The 25,176-nt window shown below is 37.4% G+C and overlaps 1 protein-coding gene and 2 pseudogenes across 12 annotated transcripts in view; 1 reads left to right on the top strand and 2 right to left on the bottom strand.

The window, feature by feature from the left end:
• The window catches only part of OSBPL8 (oxysterol binding protein like 8), a 165,754-nt gene that overhangs the window by 138,647 nt on the left and 1,931 nt on the right, over positions 1 to 25,176 (top strand). For all 12 annotated transcript variants that reach the window (XM_069584065.1, XM_069584066.1, XM_069584064.1 and 9 more), the window contains 11 exons: positions 2,700 to 2,781; positions 3,062 to 3,160; positions 6,166 to 6,262; positions 9,066 to 9,164; positions 12,517 to 12,614; positions 14,512 to 14,601; positions 15,812 to 15,948; positions 17,947 to 18,132; positions 18,477 to 18,564; positions 22,618 to 22,723; positions 24,455 to 24,557. In XM_069584065.1, coding sequence (XP_069440166.1) covers positions 2,700 to 2,781; positions 3,062 to 3,160; positions 6,166 to 6,262; positions 9,066 to 9,164; positions 12,517 to 12,614; positions 14,512 to 14,601; positions 15,812 to 15,948; positions 17,947 to 18,132; positions 18,477 to 18,564; positions 22,618 to 22,723; positions 24,455 to 24,557 — 1,185 coding nt within the window. The remainder of the gene's footprint in view (positions 1 to 2,699; positions 2,782 to 3,061; positions 3,161 to 6,165; positions 6,263 to 9,065; positions 9,165 to 12,516; positions 12,615 to 14,511; positions 14,602 to 15,811; positions 15,949 to 17,946; positions 18,133 to 18,476; positions 18,565 to 22,617; positions 22,724 to 24,454; positions 24,558 to 25,176) is intronic.
• Positions 3,511 to 4,495, bottom strand: LOC138437211 (phosphatidylethanolamine-binding protein 1 pseudogene; annotated as a pseudogene).
• Positions 4,517 to 4,768, bottom strand: LOC138931514 (phosphatidylethanolamine-binding protein 1 pseudogene; annotated as a pseudogene).

The raw sequence follows: 25,176 nt of genomic DNA, 5'->3' as shown, positions 1-25,176 counted from the left end.
GCCTCCTTCCCAGCCATTTCTTGGAGAACCATACTTTTCAAGGTTCCACCTGCTACCCCCATTTCAGCAGCAGTTTCAAGGAGCTGTGTTTTCTGAGATACAAGGTTCTGGCCTTGTGACCTGATTTTTAGATTCTTCATCAGTATCTGTATTCAGTTTATTAGTGAATTAGTTTATTAATGAATATTGCAAGGAAAAAAAGCATAAGCTGATTCAAAGGATAATTTATAAAACTGTGGGAGATTTTTGCAAATTAAGTCATACATTAAGTGTTAAGCTCCCTAAAATAAAAAGAGTTCTAAACCAGTGCATGAAAATGATCAATAACTTAATAGGAAAAAGAGCGGAAGAAATGATCAGGCAGTTTAAAAATGAAGTATAGGAACAAAGAATTCTGCAGGCAAGAATACTGGCGTGGGTAACCATTCCCTTCTCCAGGGGATCTTTCCAACCCAGGGATCGATCCCAGGTCTCTTGCACTGCAGGCAGATTCTTAAGGCTTCCCCGGTGGCTCAGGTGGTAAAGAATCTGCCTGCAATGCGTAAGACCCGGGTTCAGTCCCTGAGTCAGGACGATCCCCTGGAGAAGGGAATGGCTACCCACTACAGTACTCTTGCCTGGAGAATCCCACGGACAGAGGGACCTGATGGGCTACAGTCCATGGGGTCACAGAGAGTTGGACATGACTGAGTGACCGACACACACAATAGAGACACGTCCTTAAACATGTAAACTTAACTTTAAATAAGAAAAGTTCAAATTCAAACCATAGGAAGATCTATTTTTCCATCCATCTCATTGACCAAAAATCTAAATGTTCTTATACCTCAGTTCTCCTTTCTTTTATCTACCCCAGACACTTATTTCTCTCAGAATATGAGGCAGGTTCCTATGAATCTCAATAAGATCTTGAGAGATGCCCATTTCCCCAAATTGAGAGATTGTACTTCAGGCAACACACAGTGTTGGGGAGGTTGTGTGGGGCAGCAGGCGCTCGTAGACTGCTGCTGGCTCATCCAGACTTGCACGGTGCCTTTGAAAGAAACCTGGCAGTATTTACCAAAATTATGTCAATGCATTCAGTCCTTTGATCCAGTAATCCTACGTCTGAGAATAACTCCTACAGATACAACTCTACATATACAAAATGATACACATACAAAATTGTGGTGGCAGGGCTTGAAATAGCAAAAGATTGGATAACTCAAGTGTCCAGCCACAGTTGACTGGTTAAGTAATGTATGGTGTATCCACACTAAGGAAGAGCTCTGTAGACTGATTTAGAGGGATCATCAGGATTTTATGTGTGTGTGTAAAAAAAAAAAGCAAAGTACAAAAGAATGCATTGTTTCCTCTCCCCTTTAGAGAAAAAGGCTATATATTGTATTTGCTTCCTTATACTTTAAGAAAACTGTGCATAAAAAGAAACATCTTAAAAAGAAAGTTGCTTATGGTAGGTTAAGTCGGAAGAACATGGAGCAGTGGGGCAATGGCAAGACTGTATACTTTTTTATATTGCTTTGGAGTGAACTATGTACATGCATGTAAAGTTTTAAATAAACTTCACAAGAGAAGTTAAAGCAAGAAAAGAAGAGCACAATCAGAGGGATAACTCCCGAAAAGTTCAACAACTTTAAGTTGGCAGTTGTCAGCAAGCCTAGGCCTAGCCTCCTCCATCTCACACTGCATCTCAAAAATCACCATATTGGACCTTTAGACATGCTTAAAGGGAGTAGTATAAATAGTTAAATTGCTGTGTGTGTGTGTGTGTGTGTGTGTGTGTCTGTGTGTGTGTATATATATATGTATATATATGAAACTTCTCAGATAGACTTCTGAAAAACAACACAATCAGTGTTTTACCATGTTCCAGCAATAACAGAAGGGCAAGGGGACAGGTGAGTCATAGCTTCTAAAACTCTCTTTTAAAATGAAAATTGTCTTTATCTATTAAATTGGTAGTTATTAAATAACTCTGGAAAATCAGTTGGTAGCAAATAGGGGAGATTCAAGTCTAAAGATGGGGTTAAAACCTTTTTGATTGATATAAATTATTTTGTCTTCCATATTGGTGATTTGAAACTTCTGCATTTTATACTAGGGACTAAAAGGGCACATAGTCATGTGCTTCAGAGAGGCAATTTCATGAAAGAGGCTGAGGTACTGTAGCACTCACCAGCTACTGTTGATCACTTCTAATTAACATCACCAGCTGAAAATAGACTAGATCAAGTGCGCATGGTCCTTTTCTGACATAAAGGACCAAAGACTTCTAATGAAATCATTAGCAAGACTGCTTGGCAATTGCTTCAGCATTGCAAATGCTAGGGATCACGAAGTGTGTGAATCTCAGATTCTATTTTTATTTTTTTCAATCACAATTTCAAATAGAACTCCTGGCAATATATGGGGTTCTATAGAACCCCAGTTGAGAAACCTTGGTTTAGAGAGTTTTCAAAAACTACTTAAGCAGAGGCTGGGGCAGGATATCAAATAATAAGAAAAAGGGGGAGAAAAATAACTAGATTATGCAAAACGATTCCTGCATACTGATTGACATGGTTACTTTTACCGTCTGTTTTAAATATGAATTGTATACTTTCCTATCGTTTCATATTCAGTTGTTGGCTTCATTAATATTAGGGAGACTTTGTGATATGTTCTATAAAATTTTTGCATGCTATCATTTTGTTTTTTAGGGCTGCTCTTGAAGAAAATCCTTATTTCCGTTTGAAGAGAGTAGTGAAATGGTATTTGTCAGGATTCTATAAAAAGCCAAAGGTAGTGTTTATGTTTTACTTTCTTTAGCCTTATATATTTTGGGGGGCTTATCTTAGATTATTTATGAATAATTACACTGCAAGCCCGCTTTCAATTAGCAAAATTGCAGAATACTTGTTTAGACCTATATTCTGATTGAAGTCATTTAGTTTTATTTCATGTCATTATAATTTTATAAGGATAATTCTCAGATGATACAGTTAAGCCCATCTTGACTGGTTTAAGTTAGTACTTTGAATCTTCCATGTTTATGATTTGAAACTTGTATGTTTTTTACTAGGGACTGAAGAAACCTTATAATCCTATACTCGGTGAGACTTTCCGTTGTTTGTGGATTCATCCCAGAACAAACAGCAAAACTTTTTATATTGCTGAACAGGTATTAGAAATGCTTGTTATAGAAGAAAAACTGATTTGGAAGTTAAGATTTTGTTTTTTTAGAGAAAATATTAACTCAGTAAACTCACTGTTGGTTAACCTTTCTTATTAGTGAACGTTTGATAAGCATTTAACCTCTTAATACTGACTACTACAAAATACCATATTCTCTTACAGTCAGTAGAATCCTGTGATCAAAAATAAGTCTTTATTTTTCTTGCTTTGCTCTGTGTTTTCTCTTTGGACCAGATACTTCAGTGGTTCTCCAATTCCTGAATCAAATTTGAACCCATTTCTCTAACATTCAGAGTCCTCCATCTCTCTCTCTCTCTTTTTTTTTTAAATATTTTATTTATTATTTTTTTTTTTTTGGCTTTCTTTTTTAAACCAAAGAGTGATCAATTTAACAAGCACAGACTTTCAGATTCTGATAACCTCTTACCCAGCCGTGCTGCTCACCTAGATGGCCAGGCTTTAACAGCAAAGCAACTTCTTCTATGGAGCTTTTTCCAGTATTGCTCTTTAAAGGAGCCATAGAGGGACACTGACACGCAGTAACCAGCCTGAGATGTTGGGGGTTAGTGGACATGCAGGCCCCTGGTTGTCTTGGTGAGACAGAGCCGTGAAAATACATGCCAGTAGGTGCCTTCACACACAGTTCTGTGCTCAGGCTCACAAAGGCAGAGGCAATCAATCTCTTTTTTGTTTTCAACCTCCCTTAAAGATTCTTTGAAGTTCTATTTTAATACTGCAGACCTGGTCTTTTACCAGAATTTTTTTTCTTCTTTAACGTCTGGGTTGTTGTTCTTGTATTAACATTTTGATAAACTGCATCATAGTACCAAAGAATCCCCCACCAAAACGGAGTTCAAATTTGATCAAAACATAACCCCCCTAAAATTATACGATACAGGCAGAAGGAAAGAAAAGTCACCCTAAATCTAAATCTGACCGCTCAGGGCTTGGGCGGAGAGATGGAGGAAAATCTACATGCATCACTAAACTGAAACACTGTTTGGGAACTCTGGGACAGTGTCCATCTCCTCTACTTCCCAGACAGCTGCTCGTAGAGCTTGGGCACATAATCATCCCATTCGGCCTGGCAACACGTGCCGGCCACTGGGGTCCCAAGCTCATACTTTTTGCGGAAAGAAGCCACCTTTAATTTGCCACGGTGGTCTCCAGATCGGTTGCTGAGAATGGGCTCGTCACACTTCAGTGGTCCTTCCTGCTCGTAAACCAGCCAGACATAGCGGTGCAGGCCTGTGCCCTTGGGAGGCCCAGAGCCCACATAATCGGAGAGAACCGTGCCACTGCTGATGTTGTTGCCCTTCATGTTGACCACCAGGAAATGGTGCTATTCCCTGTATTTGGGGTCCTTCCTGCTGGGAGCATCCGGATCTGTCAAGACCAAGGTGTACAATTTACCTGGATCAAGGCCATCCCATGTAATGCTGGTGGGCCGGTTCTTAACCTGGGTGGGTGTCAGCACTTCGCCCAGTTCGTCGACCTCTGCCCCGCCGTATTTGACCTGCAGCGGGTGCTGCGGCCGCTCATCCACTTCCTGCAGGCTCAGAGGCCCGGACCACTTGCTGAGGTCCACCGGCATCGCGGAGCCAAGCGGGTCAGACAGCAGAGAAAGTGGCTTGTGGACTCACAGCAGTCTGCACGCTGTCCATCTCTTTCTAAATTTATCTCACATTGCTGGCCTTTTGGGGCTTCCCTGGTGGCTCAGCTGGTAAAGAATCCGCCTGGAATCTGAGAGACCTGAAGTCGATCCCTGGTTTGGGAAGGTCCCCTGGAGAAGGGAACAGCTACCCACTCCAGTATTCTGGCCTGGAGAATTCCGTGGACCGTGTAGTCCATGGGGCCGCTGAGTCAGATACGACTGAGCGACTTGCGCTCCCCTGCCTTTGTAAGCACTCCACAGTGGTCTGATCTGTGCATTCACAATTAGATAACCTGATACTGTACTTTTTTGCCTCATTATTTTAAATTTAATTCTCCAACCCTGTTTCTTCCCAGATACTCATCTAAATAAATTCTGGCCTGCTTATCTTTCATATAGGGAGTGTAAGGAGGATGAGAATACAATGTGTTACTTGAGAAACCTTTGTCTTCCCAATAAATTTTGATGTAGTCCTCAGATTGAAAGCACTTTATCTGTATTAGTTTTTTAAATGATTGCATTTTAGTTTGCTATAATTCTTCACTAAGTTGAGAAGCTTAAGAAGTGATTAACTTTATCTTTGGCTCATTTTAGAAACCTTAAGATGTATATGTATCAAAATATTATTAAAATGACATATTTGTTAAAGCTTTTGTTAGATTCTTAAGTCTATTCAGTAATCTACATGAAGAATAGCTACTGTATTAGTTATTCATTGCTGTATAACAAATTAAAACATAATGGCTTAAGACAACAAACAGTTATTATTTCGTATAATAATGTTAGGAATCTGAGAGCTGTTTAGCTGGGTGGTTCTGGCTCAGGATCTCTCCTGAGGTTGGGGTCAAGATGTCAGCCAGCTTTGCAATCTTCTGAAGGCTTCTGGGCTGAAGGATTCTGCTTCCAAGGTCATCACATGGCTCTTGAGAGGAGGTCAGTACCTTATCACATGGGCCTCTCCATAGTTGTTCACAACATGGAAGCTGGCTATTCAGAGCTAATGATTTGAGAGAGACGCACACACATCAAGACACACGCTGCCTTACAGCCTAATTTCAGAGGTGGCATACTATGACTTCCACACAAACTGACCCAGGTGCAGTGGGCACAGTGTAAACGGAGCTCCTCCATTGCTGTGAATACCAGGAGGTGGGTTGCCTTGAGACACATGTTGGAGATTGGTTCCTACAATCATCAATATTTAATTTTACTGTTAAATACTTACCAAATATTTAATTCATTATTAGAATATACTTTTAAGACTTGAGCTTTTGATAATACCACAGTAATATGCTTATAGTTATTATATTTTCATGTATGTTTCCTGTATCCAATAGGTGTCTCATCATCCACCAATATCTGCCTTTTATGTCAGTAACCGAAAAGATGGATTTTGCCTTAGTGGTAGTATCCTGGCCAAGTCCAAGTTCTATGGTGAGTCTACCCATGTCTCAATCTATACACTTTTCCGGGATATAGTATCTTCTGGTGAGCTTTAGTATAGACAATGTCTTGTACTGTTTTCAACAAGGGATTTGTATGTCATTTTAAGTATCAGTTTTACTTGGATAATGCCTTTTCGTTTTTGTTGTTTTTCTTTGTTCATTCATAAATAGAGGTTTCATCTATGTGTAAATTTACTGCAAACACCACTTATCAAAAGACAGAATAATGACTGTCCACTGTAGCTCGCCATTTTAGTCCACAATATATTTCTTTTGCCTTTAGCTCTACCAAGACTTTTTGTTTCATTTCAGTTTACCTGAGGGGTTGACTTTTTGATTTAGTCTTCGAATAGAGAGAGAGAATCTAAATACAGTTAGAATACTTGTCCAGAGTCCAATATTGAAAGTAATGATATTTTTACCTTGAGACAAGTAACATGCTACTAAAAACTTTTATAAAAAAAGAAGAAGGAAAATAAAGAAATAGGTACAGTAGGAAATCTTAATCTAAAACCTGTGACAATTCAAACAAGCAGATCATCCCTTGATGCTTGCTTTGTTTGGCTTTTGAGTTTGATTTTTTTTTTTTTTTGCCTAGTTTTATATTTCGCTTGTTTCAGAGTGTGATCATTTTCTCCTGAAAGTGCATGTATTTGAGTTTTTCCCCACTGTACCCTTCATCTCTTCATGTCCCTTCCCTGACTATAGTGTAGATAGCTTTTGTGAATGTGTGTTCTACCCTTGTAGAATTTTTATTGAGTACCAACTACACAGCTCGCTTTCCAGGATTACTTGCAGCTAGCCTTCTTTTTTTCAGTATTACAGTGAATATAGTTGTGTATATCAGAGCTATCTGTTCCTTTGTAATTTGAAAGAATTTACTAAGTTCAGACTTTGTAGGGGCAGTTTTTCTGTAACTTCCTCATTTCTTCTTTGGTTATTGACTTGCTCATATAGAAACTTCTTGCTTGGAGAGTGTGATAATTTATTTTGTTTTAGGAATTGGTGCATTTTCTTGAATCTAAATTAAGCTAAATTTAATGACATCTGGGCAGAGTGTATTCCTCCTAACAAGTAGTCTCTTGACATTTTGATGTACTAAATTATCAGTTTTTCCTTTGATGTTTTCTGCTTTTGATGTCACAGAAAAATCCTTTCGCACTTCAGCTTATGTAATAATTCACTTATATATTCTTATATTTTTATGCTTTCATTGATCTTTAATTTACCTGGAACTTACTTTGATGTATATATTGTGACTGGAGTGAAGCAAGAACACAACTTTCCTTTCCTAAAAGCCAATTAATTTTCTCAGGGTCTGTTTATAAATGATTTTTAGTGTCATTATTTCCTGTTTCAGGTTCTGTCTTCCCAGGTCTGTTGATCTGTTTTTTCTTATACCACTAGGCTAAGAACCATTTATTTTTAAATGGGTTTCTTATATCCTGTGGAGCAGGTGAAATATAGGTACTTAGCCACTTTGCTATGGGTTAAATAATTTATCATCACTTGGGAAAGCTGCTCTTGTTTTTCAAATAGTATGCATGAACTATCAATTTCATAATCAGAATACGAGTTAAGATTTTGGAATCCTGAACCCCAGTCTTGACTTACCAAATCACAAGCACTGGGCTCAAGAATATACATTTTTATAATCTCCTCAGGTAATTCTAATGTACACTATAATATGAAATAGCTGATGATACAATGTTAAATGAAAAGCAGAATACATCTATGTTCTGAGTCACCTCTACTTTAAAAGTATTCATGTTTTTGAAGTAAAAGTAAACATGTGTTCATGTTTAGGAAAAAAAATCAATATTTCCTGATTAACCTGAATTATAGAATTATGGATAATTATCTTTGGATTTTTCAGCTTGCCCATGAAGAACACATGTTTCCTTTAAAATAAGGAAACATTCAGTTATTTTAAGATATAATATGTTTATAAATACAATATAATAAAAGATAAATGATTTAATGATAAGCCAGCGCATGTATACAGTTGAATACAAAAGATCTGTGTGGTTTTACTGTGTTAAAAATGTATATGGACAACAATGTCTGAATAAAGCCCTCCCAGACCATCCTTCTCTGTACCTCTGGCCCTAATACCAAAAGCAGCTGCCTGAAGGTATTAAAGAGAAAGCAGTTGCAGGCAAATTCAGTGGGAAGTCCACAGTCATAGGTCAGAAATCACACAGAATGAATCCTTGCTTCTCAGCTCCTGGTTACACACGGTTAACAGGGTAAACCGGTAGAAACCTTGCAACCTTTGCAGCCTGGAGCACCAAACGCTAAATTTGAAGAAACCATGGCCCCTAGACAGAGAATAGGCACCTGGAAAGGAGAAGGGCCAGAGAGGGGGATCCCAAATTTACTGTCGTGAAATCATCCACAACGTTCTCTGGCTTCCTTTCAGTGCCTGTAGGCTCTGCCGCGATTCGGCTCCTTTTATTCCTGGTTTGTGTTCTTTGTTTTGATCTGTCTGTATCAATTCTAGGCTTCCCTAATTTTCTGAATTACCTGTCCACTTTATACACTGATGTCTGCTCATCCTTATTTCCTTTCTTCTACCTACTTGGAATTTAATTAGTTCTTTTTCTAATTTCATAGGGTCAAAAGTCAGATCACTGATTTGAATTTTTCTTTTTTTCTAATTTAAGTTGTAAATTTCTGTCTAAGCACCCTTTTCTACTGTAGATATCTGATAGATGTTCTCAATATGTTTTGTTTGTTTTGAAATGGTTAAATTATTTTCTGTGAAATTTAATAAGTAATATTTATTTCAGGAAACTCATTATCTGCAATATTAGAAGGAGAAGCACGGTTAACTTTCTTGAATAGAGGTGAAGATTATGTAATGACAATGCCATATGCTCATTGTAAAGGTAAATATTTTCTATACTTGTTAGATTTCCCCTAAATCTTCTTTTTAAGTAAATGTATTTGACCGTAATTTGTTATGTTTTGAGATTGATGGAGTTACTTGGCCTTTTGTTTGAAAGTGTCCTTGATTTACAGATACACAAGATCATTGTTATCATCTGCTGAATACTTGTATGGTGAATTAATTCACCACAGTGGACTTTCTGTGACAGGTATATTAGTTTCAGTTCAGTTCAGTCGCTCAGTCGTGTCCGACTCTTTGCGACCCCATGAATCGCAGCATGCCAGGCCTCCCTGTCCATCACCAACTCCCGGAGTTCACTCACACTCACGTCCATCGAGTCCGTGATGCCATCCAGCCATCTCATCCTCGGTCGTCCCCTTCTCCTCCTGACCCCAGTCCCTCCCAGCATCAGAGTCTTTTCCAATGAGTCAGCTCTTCGCATGAGGTGGCCAAATATTAGTTTGGTAGAGACTAATTTATAATAATGGAATTTCATTTGCCTTATCTGCAAGTTGTAAAATTTGATGAGACTGACTATTATTTCAGAATCTTTGAAAGTGATTTTCATTTTTTTGTACCATTACGCAGTCCTTAAATATTAATTTACTGCTTTTCACTATAACAGGCTCCTTAAAATTTTTCTCATCCTTATTTGGCAATTTCTTAAAAATTAATGCATTATGCTTTTCTCTCATTATTTAGTGTACAGATAAAGATATTAAATAACAACTATCAGGACAGGACAGGCACTCAATTATTCTGTGCACTCTACATTTATAAACACATCTAATCATTCCAGTAGCCCTATAAATTAGGTAATATTATCTTTGTTTGATGGACAAGCAAAATGAGGCAGAAAGAGGTTAACACAAGCTCTGCAATCTGGTACTGCAGTTCTATACAGTATCATCTTAAACATTAAACACTCTGCTCCATCATTACGTATACCATCCTTTCCAACCCATTTCTTAAAAATAGCTTTTTAGGGTAATTATCCTCTATTTTAGGAACTGATTCATGAAAACATAGAAATTACTTAATATGGCCTTATTTCACAATGAAAAAACTTGTAAGGGTTAGGAATCTTACCTAAAGCCAGACCAGCTAGTTAGTAAGAATGCTGAGACTAAGCTCTAGGCTATTTGAGCCCATCCGTTGTACCATGAATCTACCTGGTACTAAGTACAAGACTGCCAACTTGTGGCCTCCGGCTGGATAATTCTTAAAGCTTCGTGTATGGTTCTTGAAATAAGCATGAAGTGAAACATTTGAAATCATGATTTGATAAATATATTTTTTAAATTTTGGAATAAGTGAAATAATATTTTATGTAGATAAATACCTGATGCCAGACCTAAATAGCAACAGGGAAAACTTTTCATAGCACGGTTTATATTGCAGGGAAAAAAGAGGAAATTATAGCCTCCTGTGAATGAAGAAGTTGTTATTTTCTACCTTTTGTATATATTTTCTAAGATCTGTTCCCTAAATCAATAGTCTCACATCATTTTATAAAGCAGGAATTCCACAGTCAGATAACTTGGGAACATTGCATAGTCCGTTCCTCTCTTGAAAATTAGCATTGTGTATTTGCATATTAAAGACTGCCATGGGAGTTTAGTCCAGCTTGGAAGGCATCATGCTAAGAAGTAAAGTCAGGTAGAGAAGGACAAATACAGTGTATCACTTGTACATGGAATCTAAAAAACACAGCCAACTAGTGAATATAACCAAAAAAAGCAGATTGGCAGATATAGAGAACAAACTAGTGGTTACCAGTTGGAGTGGGTTTTAGTGGTAGGGAAGTAGAGGGCACAGCTATTGGGTGTAAGATAGGCTCAAGGATGTGTATACCACATGGGGAAAATAACCAAGATTTTCTAATAACTGTAAATGGAAAATAATCTTCAAAAATTGTATGAAAATTTTTAAATTTTTAAAAATTGTATCTGAAATGTTTAAAAAATCAAATTGAAGAAAGACAAGACCTGTCATAGTACGATTGTATGCAAAATGAGTCTATATAGTTTCTGTGCTCACATGGTAAAAATATACAAACTGTGGAAATGATAAACATGGGGGAAAAGAAATTAGTCCAAGAACATAGACACACACACACAGCCTGTTTAACTCCTCAAACTCAGAAGTTCCCCAGCTTTTAGTCAAGTGCCAAAATGGGGAGATTTTTAAATTTATCTTACGCAGTTGACTATCGTTGTTTGCAGTACTTACTTTTTATAACGTCACCATAATGCTGAATTAATGAATGCCAAACTATTGCTCCTAGAGGAAACACATGGTGAGGTTCTCGTGAGCCTTCTGTCTCCTTATTCTCATCACCCAGTCAAAACATGACTTTGTTTTTATTTGTGTGCTTAGTCGCTCAGTCATGTGCGACCCCACGCCCTGGAGCCCGCCAGGCTCCTCTGTCCATGGGGATTCTCCAGGCAAGAATACTAGAGTGGAGCTATGCCCTCCTCCAGGGGATCTTCCAACCCAGGGATCAAACCCAGGTTTCCTGCATTGCAGGCAGATTCTTTCCAGACAAGGATTGCTTCCTTTCTCATGGTATATGTTTTTGATTCATTAACATTGAATTAATAGCCAGCAGCACTATAACGCATGCCTAAACCAAGCATTAACGCACATATTTGCCCTATAAGGCACATCACAGTCTTCTGTGCTTAGGAACACCAGAGAGCACTTTAGCACTACATTTGGGGGATTGTAAATAGTAAAATCACCCACAAGAAGCACGAAAATGTGGCACTGAATACACTGCATAGAAGACTCTGCATGAGCAGTGAAACCAGAAATCAGCGTCTCGCATTGTTTGACTTCATCTCCAATGTGCACATTGGAGAACTCAAATATTTCACCACTCTGCACACATCCATGAATGACTACAAAAATCAAAAATGCTCTGGGTAGGGACTCCTAACTTATTTTGGTGAGAATAGGGAATTCCCTGGTAGGAATAGGAAATTCCCTGGTCAGGACTTTGACTTTCACTACAGGGGGCATGGGTTTGATCCTTAGTGGGGGAACTGGAAACTAAGATCCTACATGCTGTGTGGTACAGCTTAAAAAGAAAAAAAAAGAAAAAGGTATTTTAGTGAGAGTATTAATTTGCAAATGTAGAATCTGCAGGTGATGTGGATCGACTGTTATCTTTTTAAATCCTTCAAAACCAACTTTGTGTGTGTATTATTGATTGTTATTGGAGAGGATAGAATCCTCTTGAATTATTAGTTTCTGCTAGAAGGAGATTAAATTATAAAGTTCTGCTTGTGATAAGCCATTGCCTCTCTCTTCAAACTTTTATCAAAATTGTGTGTTTTTTCCTTTAGGAATTCTTTATGGCACAATGACACTGGAGCTTGGTGGAACAGTCAGTATCACATGTCAAAAAACTGGATACAGTGCAGTGCTTGAATTCAAACTAAAGGTTGGTAGAGAGTGACAGGAGGTGTCACCTAGTTAACGAGGAGCTATGCCATAAATAGTGAACCAAGAGCACAATTTTGTTCCTAATTGAAAACTAAATATAAGAACACAGAATTCATGAAAAGGCAGCCTTGGAAGATTCAAATCAATAGAAAGCTGGATTTTCTTAGTTACTAAAACTGTTGGCGAGTGAGTGAGTGAGTGAGTGAAAGTCTCTCAGTCCTGTGCGACTCTTTGCAACCCCATGAACTATATAGTCCATGGAATTCTCCAGGGCAGAATACTGGAGTGGGTGGCCTATCCCTTCTCCGGGGATCTTCCCAACACAGGAATCGACTGGGGTCTCCTGCATTGCAGGCAGATTCTTTACCAACTGAGCTATCAGGTAAGTCCATAGGAAATTTAAGAAGAGAATGAATGGAAATTTCTTATTAAATTGAAGCATTGCTTTACAGAATACCAAAAAGTATATATCTGAAAAGAAGTATGTATCAGCTTGAGCTATAGCTGTGTAATTAAAGGATTTGTATTACTTATTATTTCTGACTTAACATATTCTGAAATTTGCAAGCTTAGAAACAAATATGTTCTGTTTCTTAGTGGTTCTATGGGCCAGGAATTTGGACAGGGCATATTGGGGATGGCTTGTCTCTGCTGCATTAGGCCTGGGGCAACAGTTACTCAGGCTGTGAGAGACTTAACATTTGGGGGCTGGATACATCTGAAAGCTCATCACTTACATGACTGATGACATGTAAGTAATGTTGAAGTGACTGAAAGACTGGGACTGCAGATCTGAGCTATGACCTTGTGTTCCTCACATCAAGGCAACTTCAAGATAGTTAGACTTCTACTTGGCTCAGGATTCCAAGCACAAGTGTCCTTGTGAGCAAGGCAGAAGATACACTCAGAATTCAAATTACATCATTTCCACCATTCTCTACTAGTTGACGAGTTACAAACCCACCTAAATTCAAGGGGAAGGGATATAGACCCCATTTCTCAGTGAGAGGATGGATGCCATTGAGGAAGAGCATGTGGGCTGAAGAGGGAGGGGAGATATAGTTGAGTCATCTTTGGAAAATTCTGTCTGCCACAGCATGGCAAGGAAATTTAAGATCCTTTCACAGTATCATTTGTTGATGTAGCACAGCATTATTTTTAGATAAAAATATTTCTATGAATTATTTAATGCTTACAACCAAGTATTAGTTGTAAGTATCAGCTATGATGAATTCCAGTAGATCAGCAGCTTTACTCTAATAAAAAAGATCTCTTTAAGTATTATCTGATGCAGTGCCCTTTGATTTTTTTTCCTTCTTAGCAAACAGTACTGAAAATCATGACAGAAGAGGTCCTAAGTAATTTATGACATCTTTAAGGATTAGATTGGAGCATCAGAATTTTGTCAGTGAGGACAGACATCAGTAAGGCAATATAGTGACTCAAAATATATTTCTTCTAATTGAATTTCAGAAATGTTTTGGTTCTTGTTTTATTGGTTTGTTTTAAAGGAAGAGTTCCTATTAAATATATGAGTTAAGTCTCTTATGTTTACTGAGTTGTTACTGTGTAAAATACTGCAGCGTGGATAGAGTGCTGTCTGGAGTCGAGAGAGCTCAGGACACGAGCCAGTTGTCTCAGTGTTAGCTTCTTAGTGTGTTTCCTTGGACCTTTACAGTCTGCTTTTGTCTGTTTACACACAGCAATAAATTTACAATTTTTCCTGAATATTTCTCACTAAAATTTGAGTCAGTATTTCACCATTTGTGCCTCAGCAGCACTGTACAGTTATACAGTTACTTTTTCAGTTAGTTTTTTGCTTTTGTTTTTTTGTCTACATTGTATGTAAATATATTAAAAGTAAAATGTTTCTTCAACGTTTTTTCTTTTAAAAGCCATTTCTAGGTAGTAGTGACTGTGTTAATCAAATATCAGGCAAACTAAAATTGGGAAAAGAAGTACTAGCTACTTTGGAAGGACATTGGGTAAGTATTTTTATATTTTAGCTTTACAAAAAATTTTATTCAGTGGGAAAAAATTAAACATCAGATTTTATAAGTTCACTTATTCCATTTCTAAAAGCATGACTATTCAACATAAGCTTCAACTTAAATATTTTGGTATTGCTTTGTTATCAATAATATTTAGTTTAATATTTGAGCTTTCTAAAACCTTAAATCAATAAAAGTAGCTGACACATTTATATATCCTATTGTGGAGTGCATTGTTTAAAAATGTTACTTATATTAACTCATTTAATATAGTGATCCTATGAGGTGAGTGTTACTATTTTGTCCCCATTTTAGAGAGGAGGACACTGAGCACAGAGAATTTAAATAATTTGTTCAGAGTGGTGAAGTAAGATTCCCAGCCTAGACACTGGTTCCAGGGCTGTGCTTATACACCGCAGTATACTGCCTCTCACCAGAAGAGGCGTTTCCAGTAAGAGTTCTAGTTCCTTCTGAGGAGCTTGGAAAAGATACAATGTTTTTTGACAGCAGTGGCTTCTATTTACTTCTCTGATGACCTAAATTCACATTTATGTAATTTTTCTAAGAGGAGCATATTAAGTTAATTTTAAAGAGGATCGTATCATGCTAGTGCCAAATGCATTCTCGCCGTTAACTCTAGTGTCTGCTTTTTTCTGCATTATAATCAGAAAATGATGGGAAGTATGGTGTTGAAGATGGACCTAGAAACTCAACTTAGAGGTCACAATGCTCTGTTATTTTTAGAATTTACTTCTATCTGAATATCATTTGGAAAAAAGATAGAACTCTTTTTAAAAAAATGAAATTTATGAGATTGTGCTCAGATTTTTAATGCAAGAAACGCTGTTAGCTTTTTCTGCATGTATTGAATACGCAGATGGTCTGCAGCATCTCATACTGGTCTACAGTAACTAGAACAAGCACTGTGCTGCTTTGACAATTCAGAGGATTAAGTGAAACTTGTGAAAACTCACAAACGTTTTGCCTGTTCAACCAGACTTTTAAGGACAAGTATTACATATTTAATCTTAATGTTTTCATAACAAGAGATTTGGGGCTTTTAGAAAAGTACTTGTTGTATTTGTTTTAGAAATGTCTTTTACTGGGATTAAGTGGCAAGAAGAAATGGTTATTACTGAACTACATAATTCCCTTTTAAATAAAGACAATTCTCTACATTAATTTTTATTATCTTTAAATATAGGATAGTGAAGTTTTTATTACTGACAAAAAGACTGATAATTCAGAGGTCTTCTGGAATCCAACACCAGACATCAAGCAGTGGCGATTAATAAGGCACACTGTAAAATTTGAAGAGCAGGGGGATTTTGAATCAGAGAAGTAAGTATACCATTTTTCAGTTAACTTCATGAAAACCCAAAGAGTTTTTTTCCTTTTAATCCCTCAACAGTGTGATCACTTTTTTCTATTTGACTTCAACAAAGTAGTTTACTATTTGTGGGATGTGACAGGATTTTGTTTTGGTGTATGTGAATATCAAGTAATTACAGTACAAACCATGCTGCTCTTCTGCTCTAAATTAAGGCTTCCTGTGTTTTTCCTTTCTCTTCTTATCTGTTCCAGGGCCTATTTAAAAAAAAAAAAAAAACTGTTTTTTGCTTGCATGAAATTACAGGACCAGGTCTTCTCTCCCAGCCCAGTGGCTGACACTCCTCACTCCCAGTGCAAGGGGCACAGGTTCAATCCCTGATCAGAGAACTAAAAAGACAGAAAAATACGAGACTAATGATTCTTGGTTTTTATCCGGCCGTTTTCTCACCCGGGTTAGGCATGTGGAACTCTAGGTGGAGGGAGCAGAACAAAATCTACTTTTGTTTTATTTTCTAAAGTACAAAAATTACAGCACTGGATGTGCAGCTTCTAGAGGACTTACTAGTTGGGGACTAATTAAGGCCATAATTTCTTAAATCATGAAATTCTTGCTCAATCTGGTATACTTTACTGGAGTAGGTTGCCATTCCCTTCTTCGGGGATCTTCCTAACCCAGGGATTGAACCCAGGTCTCCTACATTGCAGGCGGATTCTTTACTGTCTGAGCCACTAGGGAAGTACCTCAAAAATATGGTATAACACTGCTCAGTTGTATTCTTCTATTCCTTTCTTTGCGTTAGGAGAAGGGGGCTGCTGTTTAAAAGACGGTCTACTAGGTACTCTATATACATTATCCAGCTGACTTCCCAGTACGAGTTTCCGCACACATATCATTCTCTTCTCATGAGGATTCAAGTCTACATCCACTTTCCTTCTATACTCAAAAACTGAGTTTGCCACGTTCTAAAAATTCTGTTTCAGGGGACTTCCCTGGCAGTCCAGTGGTTAAGACTTGACCTTCCAGTGCAGAGGGTGTGGATTCGATCCCTGGCCAGGGGACTAAGGTCCCGCATGCTTCATGGCCAAAAAATAAACAAATAAAACAGAAGCAATATTGTAACAAATTCAATAACAACTTAGAAAAATTTTCACATTATAAGAAAAAATTCTGTTTTACTATAACCACATGATGCTCGCCATCAAGAGTGAAACTTTGCTAAGGCATGCGACTATTTTTAAGACATGGATATAATTTAACATATGTTTAAGATGAGGAAAATGAGTTTTGGACAAGATAAGTAACTGTAAGTTCCCCAGCCAAGAGGTGGCGTATCTAGGATTATCGGATTCTATAGCCTTTTATTTTTTCAGCCCCAGCATACTGTCTTGCCAGAAGGGTAGAATATAGATATATTTTTATGTATCTAATATAAAACTAAACTTTAGTAGGGGAAAAGATTTTACTTCTAATAGAAAAGTATTCATTTCTGTTAAATCAGTGCTTCTCAACACTGGCTGCACATTAAAATCACTTGGGAAACATTACAAAAACAATACTTGGGCCCGCTCCCATAGATTCTGATTTTTTAAATTCCCTGACAAATCCTGCATCCAAGGTTGAAAAGCATGACGTTACACTTTTGTATCTTTGAGGCCAGTGGATCTTAATCAGCATGTGCAAGAATCATCTGGGGAGCTTGTTAAAAATGTAGATTATTGAGCCTTCACTAGAGTTTTATCATCATGGGTCAGCTCCATGTATTTCCATATATCTAAGAACTTATGTAATAAATTTCTCTTGCCCAGAAAAGAAATTGGTCTCCACTGTCCTGCTGTATCTAAGGCATTACTTTTTATATCTTGACTTGTTTCTAAGCATCTGAGCTTTAGCTTTGTCAGTGCCAAAAACCCACATGGGCATCATTTCCTCTCAAGGGGACTCAAACCTACTCCACGTAGACTTGATTTTCTGTTGTTTTCTCAATGCTATTTTTGCACATGAACTAGACTCTGGCAGCGGGTAACTCGAGCCATAAATGCCAAAGACCAAACAGAAGCGACTCAAGAAAAGTATGTTTTAGAAGAAGCTCAAAGACAGGCTGCCAGAGAGCGGAAAACGAAAAATGAAGAGTGGACTTGCAGGTTATTTGAACTTGACTCGCTTACAGGAGAATGGCATTACAAGTTTGCAGAGTAAGTGATTAAAAAGTGTGTCACAAGTAACATCCCATAGGTTTTTGCCTTTATTTCTAGGTTTTTTAGTTAGTATGAATAGTTTCTAAATTAAGCGATACATGCGCACACACACTCAAAGTATGAGATTTTGCCTTTGATGTTCATTATAAATTTGACTCTGTGATAATAGTTAGCCTATAAAGTGAGCTGAGGATCAGAAGATTATATATAACAGATCTAGTTTTATGGCTTAGTTTATAATTACCATTGAAAATCTAATCGTAGAATAGGAAGTTTCTGAAAAAGTTTTTGAGTGCTTTGCTTAGTCATGAAACAAGTGGTGTTTTTTTTCATTTATGTAGTACTCGACCATGGGACCCACTTAATGATATGATACAGTATGAAAAAGATGGTGTTATCCAGACCAAAGTGAAACATCGCACTCCAATGGTATGTACTCAGAAAGTAATTAGACTGCCAGTCATAGAGGAACATGCTCCCTTTAGTTCTCCCACCCTGCCTCTGCTTCTTTGTCTTCAGTAAATAGTTCTGAATTTCCACATGGAAAAGAATGAAGTTGCATCCCCTACCTCAAACCATACATAAAAACTAACTCCAAATGGATTCACAACCTAAAATAAGAGCTAAAACTATAAAACTCTTAGAAGAAAAAAGGAGTAAATCTTCATAATCTTTTATTTGGCCCTGTATTCTTTCTTATTGTTAGTATGAATAGTTTTTAAATTAAGCGATTCACACACACACACACACACACGCACACACACGCACACAATGACATTAAAGGCAGGAGGAACAAGGAGAAATAGATACATTGAACTTCATCAAAATCAATACTTTTGTGTATCAAAGGATGCACATCAAAGTGAAAGACAACAGAGAATATTTGCAGTAATTGATCTCATAGGAGTTTAATACCTAGGGTATTATAGAACTCATTACTTAACCAAAAACAAACATTCCAAGTAGAAAATGAACAGAGGACTTGAATAGACATTTCTCCAAAGAAGATAGACAAATGTCCAACAAACATGAAAAGATGCTCAGCATCATTAGTCATAGTTCAGTTCAGTCCCTCAGTCGTGTCCAACTCTTTTCGACCCCATGAATCGCAGCACACCAGGCCTCCCTGTCCATCACCAACTCCCGGAGTTCGCTCAAACTCAAGTCCATCGAGTCAGTGATGCCATCCAGCCATCTCATCCTCTGTCGTCCCCTTCTCCTTCTGCCCCCAGTCCCTCCCAGCATCAGAGTCTTTTCTAATGAGTCAACTCTTCGCATGAGGTGGCCAAAGTACTGGAGTTTCAGCTTTAACATGATTCCTTCCAAAGAACACCCGGACTGATCTCCTTCAGAATGGACTGGTTGGATCTTCTTGCAGTCCAAGGGACTCTCAAGAGTCTTCTCCAACACCACAGTTCAAAAGCGTCAATTCTTCGGCACTCAGCCTTCTTCACAGTCCAACTCTCACATCCATACATGACTACTGGAAAAACCATAGCCTTGACTAGACCGACCTTAGTCGGCAAAGTAATGTCTCTGCTTTTGAATATACTGTCTAGGTTGGTCATAACTTTTCTTCCAAGGAGTAAGCGTCTTTTAATTTCGTGGCTGCAGTCACCATCTGCAGTGATTTTGGAGCCCCAAAAAATAAAGTCTGACACTGTTTCCACTGTTTCCCCATCTAATTGCCATGAAGTGATGGGACCAGATACCATGATCTTTGTTTTCTGAATGTTGAGCTTTAAGCCAACTTTTTCAGTCTCCTCTTTCACTTTCAAGAGGCTTTTTAGTTCCTCTTCACTTTGCCATAAGGGGGGTGTCGTCTGAATATCTGAGGTTATTGATATTTCTCCCAGCAATCTTGATTCCAGCTTGTGTTTCTTCCAGTCCAGCGTTTCTCATGATGTACTCTGCATATAAGTTAAATAAGCAGGGTGACAATATACAGCCTTGACAGACTCCTTTTCCTATTTGGAACCAGTCTGTTCCATGTCCAGTTGTAACTGTTGCTTCCTGACCTGCATATAGGTTTCTCAAGAGGCAGGTCAGGTGGTCTGGTATTCCCATCTCTTTCAGAATTTTCCACAGTTTATTGTGATCCACACAGTCATAAGGGAAATGCAAATCAAAACTACAAAGAGGTTAGGTACCACTACACACCTACTAGAATGATAATAATTTTAAAAATAGAAAATACATGTTGAGAGGATGTAGAGAAATGGAAACCCTCATATATTGCCCGTGGGCATATGAAGTGGTGCAGCTGCTTGGAGCACGAGTTGGTGGTTCCTCAAACAGCTTAACATGGAATTGCTGTGTAAGCCAGCAATTTACTACAAAAGAATGAGAACAGAGTCAAACACACACTTGCACATCAGCGTTCATTGCAGCATTATTCTCAATAGCCAAAAGACAAACAATTCAAGTGTCCGTCAACAGATGGATAAACGTAAACCAAATGTGGTATATGTTTACAACCGGCTATTATTCAGCTATTTTAAAAAGGAATGAAGTTCTGATACATGCTGCATCATGAATTAACTTTGAAAATAACATGCTAAATGAAATGAAACACAAAAGGATTGATACTGTTTGATTGTACTTATATAAAATATCTAATAAGCAAATTCATAGAAAGATTAGAGGTTACTAGGGACTGAAGGGAGGAGAGGATAGGGAGTTTCTGCTTAATTGTTACAGAGTTTGTCTTTGGAATAATGAATATGTTTTGGAAGTAGTGGTGATGGTTGTAAAATATTATGAATGCACTTAATACCACTCAATTATATACCTAAAATGGTTAAAATGGCAAAAAAAATTTTATGTGTGCGTGTGTGTATAGGTGTGTGTATGGTACCCCCGCTCTAGTACTTTTGCCCGGAAAATCCCATGGATGGAGGAGCCTGGTGGGCTGCACTCCATGGGGTCCTAAGAGTCGGACACGACTGAGCGACTTCACTTTCACTTTCCACTTTCATGCATTGGAGAAGGAAATGGCAACCCACTCCAGTGTTCTTGCCTGGAGAATCCCAGGGATGGGGGAGCCTGGTGGGCTGCAGTCTATGGGGTCACACAGAGTCGGACACGACTGAAGCGACTTAGCAGCAGCAACATACATACATACACGTTTTCAATTTATAATTTTTTAAAATTTTAAATTTTGTTTCTTCCCTTAACACTATCATGATAGTGACATATAGGGCATATATATTTCCTAACAGTAGAGTTTACTGATCACATTAAATCTCTGTCTACTGAGAGTTAGATTACTGACTCCCTGTCTCATTTTAAATAACTTCTCACCAGGCCTTATCAACCTTATCTTTGCATCAGGCCATGTCAGTCTCTTGAGCTACTCTTTGACCTACTTCTCTAAGAACGTGGATTTGGATTCTAAATGTTATAAAATTTTAGGTTTCCATGATTTAAAGTATGAGGGCACAGTGTAGGCTGAACCTAGAACCTGCCTTGTTATTTTCTGTAATAAAATTATACAAATTTCAGTTTGAAGCCTATGAGTAAGATTTGCAAAATTATTTCAAGGCATAGTTAACTGGGGATAATTCCTATTTAGAACAGTAAACAGATAAGAATAAAGACTTAAGACCACTGATTCCATGTTTTTCTAAGCATATAAATTACCTTGCCCTTCTATTTCTAGTTTCTTCTCACATTTTTTATTCTAAGGAAAATTTAGTCCTAATTGATGGTTAAATACACTTTTGAATTTTGTACATTTACTCAGATATTTACAGTAAGTTTAAATTATGCTCTGCATGACAATAATATCATTTCCATTTATTGTAAGATGCTTTCTACATTATCCAGGTATTGTTAAAACTTTAAGGTAAATAACTTTATTGGAAAACCAACATCATTTGGTGAGAATGTTTGTAATGTTGGAACCAGGTATGATCTTAAAGTAGCACTGTTAAATTAAAATCCAGCTAGAGGTGCTAACTTGGGCTTCCCAGGTTGCGCTAGTGGTAAAGAGGCTGCCTGCCGATGTAGGAGATGCAGGAGACATGGGTGGAGTCCCTGGGTTGGGAAGGTCCCTGGAGTAGGAAATGGCAGTGCACTTTTCTGATTGTACCAGATGTACTAACTGTGCAGTTAGAAAAGTAGGGTATCTGTATGCATATTTGTGTGTGCATAAAAATATCTCTTGAAAGATACACAGACTAATAGCATTGAGTATCTTTTTAGTGGGGGAGAGACTGGGTGTATATGGATCAGCAGTGGGGAGGAAACCACTTCACTGTATATTTTCTTATACTCTTCAATGTTTATGCCAAATTAATATTTCCTATTAACATTAAATACTTTGTATAAGTATCACCTCTTGTTTTAATTAGACTGTTTCATATTTGTTTTTATTTCTAAGTATTGTGCACATGAACAGTTTTGACAGTTGTACAACATTGATCTTTAGTTACAAAATTCAGCACAAATTCACATAATAACATGATTTTTTGTTTTCAGGTTAGTGTCCCAAAAATGAAGCATAAACCAACCAGGCAACAGAAGAAAGTGGCAAAAGGCTATTCCTCCCCAGAACCTGATATCCAGGACTCGTCTGGAAGTGAAGGTAAAAATATTTATTGCGGACTGTTGATTATAAAGAGTCTAAATTTTTAAAAGGATATTACTATACTGTGATATATTAAAATGGTTTTTCATATTAACTCAAGAAGATTTGTAAGTTTTGGTAGGGGATGGGGTGATGTGCAGGAAAAGCTTTTCTAGATTATAGATAAATTTCAAAACCAAGCCACAAGGGCAAGTCACAGAAACGGAAAAGGGGAAGCATGCAACTCAAGAACCACACAGTAGTAGTGGCTCCTGTGCCTTATTAGCTCCTGGAAAAGTGTTGATGGCTTCCTAGATGCAGCACAGCCACCATTTCTCGAGTTTTGGGTTCGGTTCATGCTTCAGAAGGTTTTCATTCTCATAGTAAATTACTGTGGTGTTTAGAAATCACAGACAAGTAAAAATATAACTGTATCAAAATTATGAACTAAATTAAGAAGTGTGCCATTTCTAAGTCACATCATTTATAAGCTGTCTTGGACTACACTGAGATGTAATCAAAGATGAAGATAATGTCCGAGACGTTATGAAAAAATAAAGGTTTTTTGTTAAAGCCATAGTCTTTACTAAGCTTACACTAAGCTGGGGAACTCTGTTTTACAGCGATAATACTCGAGATGAAGAAATGGTAAGTGCTAAGAAATCAGTAGATAACAAATAGTAAAGAGTTTAAAGGAAAGGGAGCTGAATTCAGTTTGAGGGAAGGTTCTTAGGGGAAAGGAACCCTGATGAATTATTAGGATTTTTAATGGATTATAGTAGTCTGGGCTTGAGGGACGCAGGTGAGTAGACAAGATAAAAGAGGAGTAAGATGAATGAAGTTTTTCTAAAAGCAGGAGTCATTGGTACCATTGTGCTCAAAAGGAGAATATTATTTATGCTGTTGTTCCCATTTCACAGTAAAGGAAACTGAGGCACAAGTTAACCTGCCCAAGGTCATATACCCTGTAAGGCAGTATATATATTTATGTTATATTTGCAGATATTCTGGCTCCTTAATTCATTGTCTTACTCACTCCACTATATTACCTATAATGTATCAGCTAACATTTATTCAGTACCTAACATGGCCAAACTGGATGTTTAAACACACATTACTACAACCGTGTAAGTGTGAGTATTATTATTATCCCAAGTTTACAAATTAGATAGCTGCGACCTGGAGAGAGATTAAGATCTAAACAAAAATGGAAAGGAAGGAATGGATACTTGAAGGGATTAAAAAAATACCATACACTTTGTTGGTTGACAATAAAAATTTGTAGAAGAGATACTAAAACCAACAGAAAAGTTTTAAAATGTAGGTGACTAAGGGAATAAAGATAACATTAACAATTAATTTAAAAAAACTGAAAAGGGTGCTCAAAAAGCTGACTTCATATGTGTACAAGTAGGCAAGAGAAAGAAGAGTAATACCTCCCCCAGATTAATATATGTATTTTTAAAGAAATATTTCTGTCTATTTTAATTGGCTAAAAAATAAAACTGATTCCACCCAAAATTTGACTACTTTATGGTTACTTGTAATATATCTATAGTGTTCTAGTTTTGAACTATGATTGAAACTTCGAAAATCCCAAGTATTAAGAGTAGTATGTTAGTCTCTAGACCATAAAAATAATGTCTAGGAAAATTTTTATTACATAAGAATCACTAATCTGAAATGTAAATTGTTTATAATTAAATATGTCCACTATTTTCACTGTGTTTATTCTCAATGTCTTTTTAGCTCAATCAGTAAAACCAAGTACAAGAAGAAAGAAAGGGATAGAACTGGGAGACATTCAAACTTCAATTGAATCTATTAAACAAACACAGGAAGAAATTAAAAGGTAATCTATACTGACAGTGACTATTCATTTGAGTCCAGGGGAGTTAAAAATCCTGTTATGTAGAAAGTCATATGGAAACTTTACATTTCTATCACATTGCTAAGCTAAACCAGAACCCTGGCTTCTAACACCGGATTACTGACACAGGAAATTCCTTTGGCACTAAAGTACTGGGGAGAGAGAGAGGTTGTTCTGTCTCATTTGTGAGGCTAGAACTGGAATCTCATATGACTGCTGTAGCATATTAGGAATGTAGCTGAGTTAAATATGGAAGTGGGATGGTCTCTGAGAACGTCAAGGCTTCCACAGTCCTTTGTGCATGGCTAGTTTTCATTGGGATGTACCAGTTGTTGAAATATCGAAATGCATTCGTAACAGTGGATGAGACCTTTGAGTGTTCCCTTTGCATTTCCGCACACCCACCTCCTGATGATCCAGCACCGAAAGGTTGTAACACCTAGGGAAGGGAAGAAGGTTCCTGTCTATCACTAAGGCCAGCACCAGTTCAGATTGGTTGTATCCCATTGCTATAACAGCTGTTAAACTTTTTTATATTAGCCAACCTGCTTTGGTGTGTTCAGCACTCAGTGCTAGCTTCTGGGGGATTTTTTTAAAAGAT

Source organism: Ovis canadensis, chromosome 3 (assembly GCF_042477335.2).
Source record: "Ovis canadensis isolate MfBH-ARS-UI-01 breed Bighorn chromosome 3, ARS-UI_OviCan_v2, whole genome shotgun sequence".
NCBI classification, from domain to species: Eukaryota; Metazoa; Chordata; class Mammalia; order Artiodactyla; family Bovidae; genus Ovis; species Ovis canadensis.
Note: the sequence above shows the minus strand (reverse complement) of the source record. Positions and strands in the feature narration are given on the sequence as shown.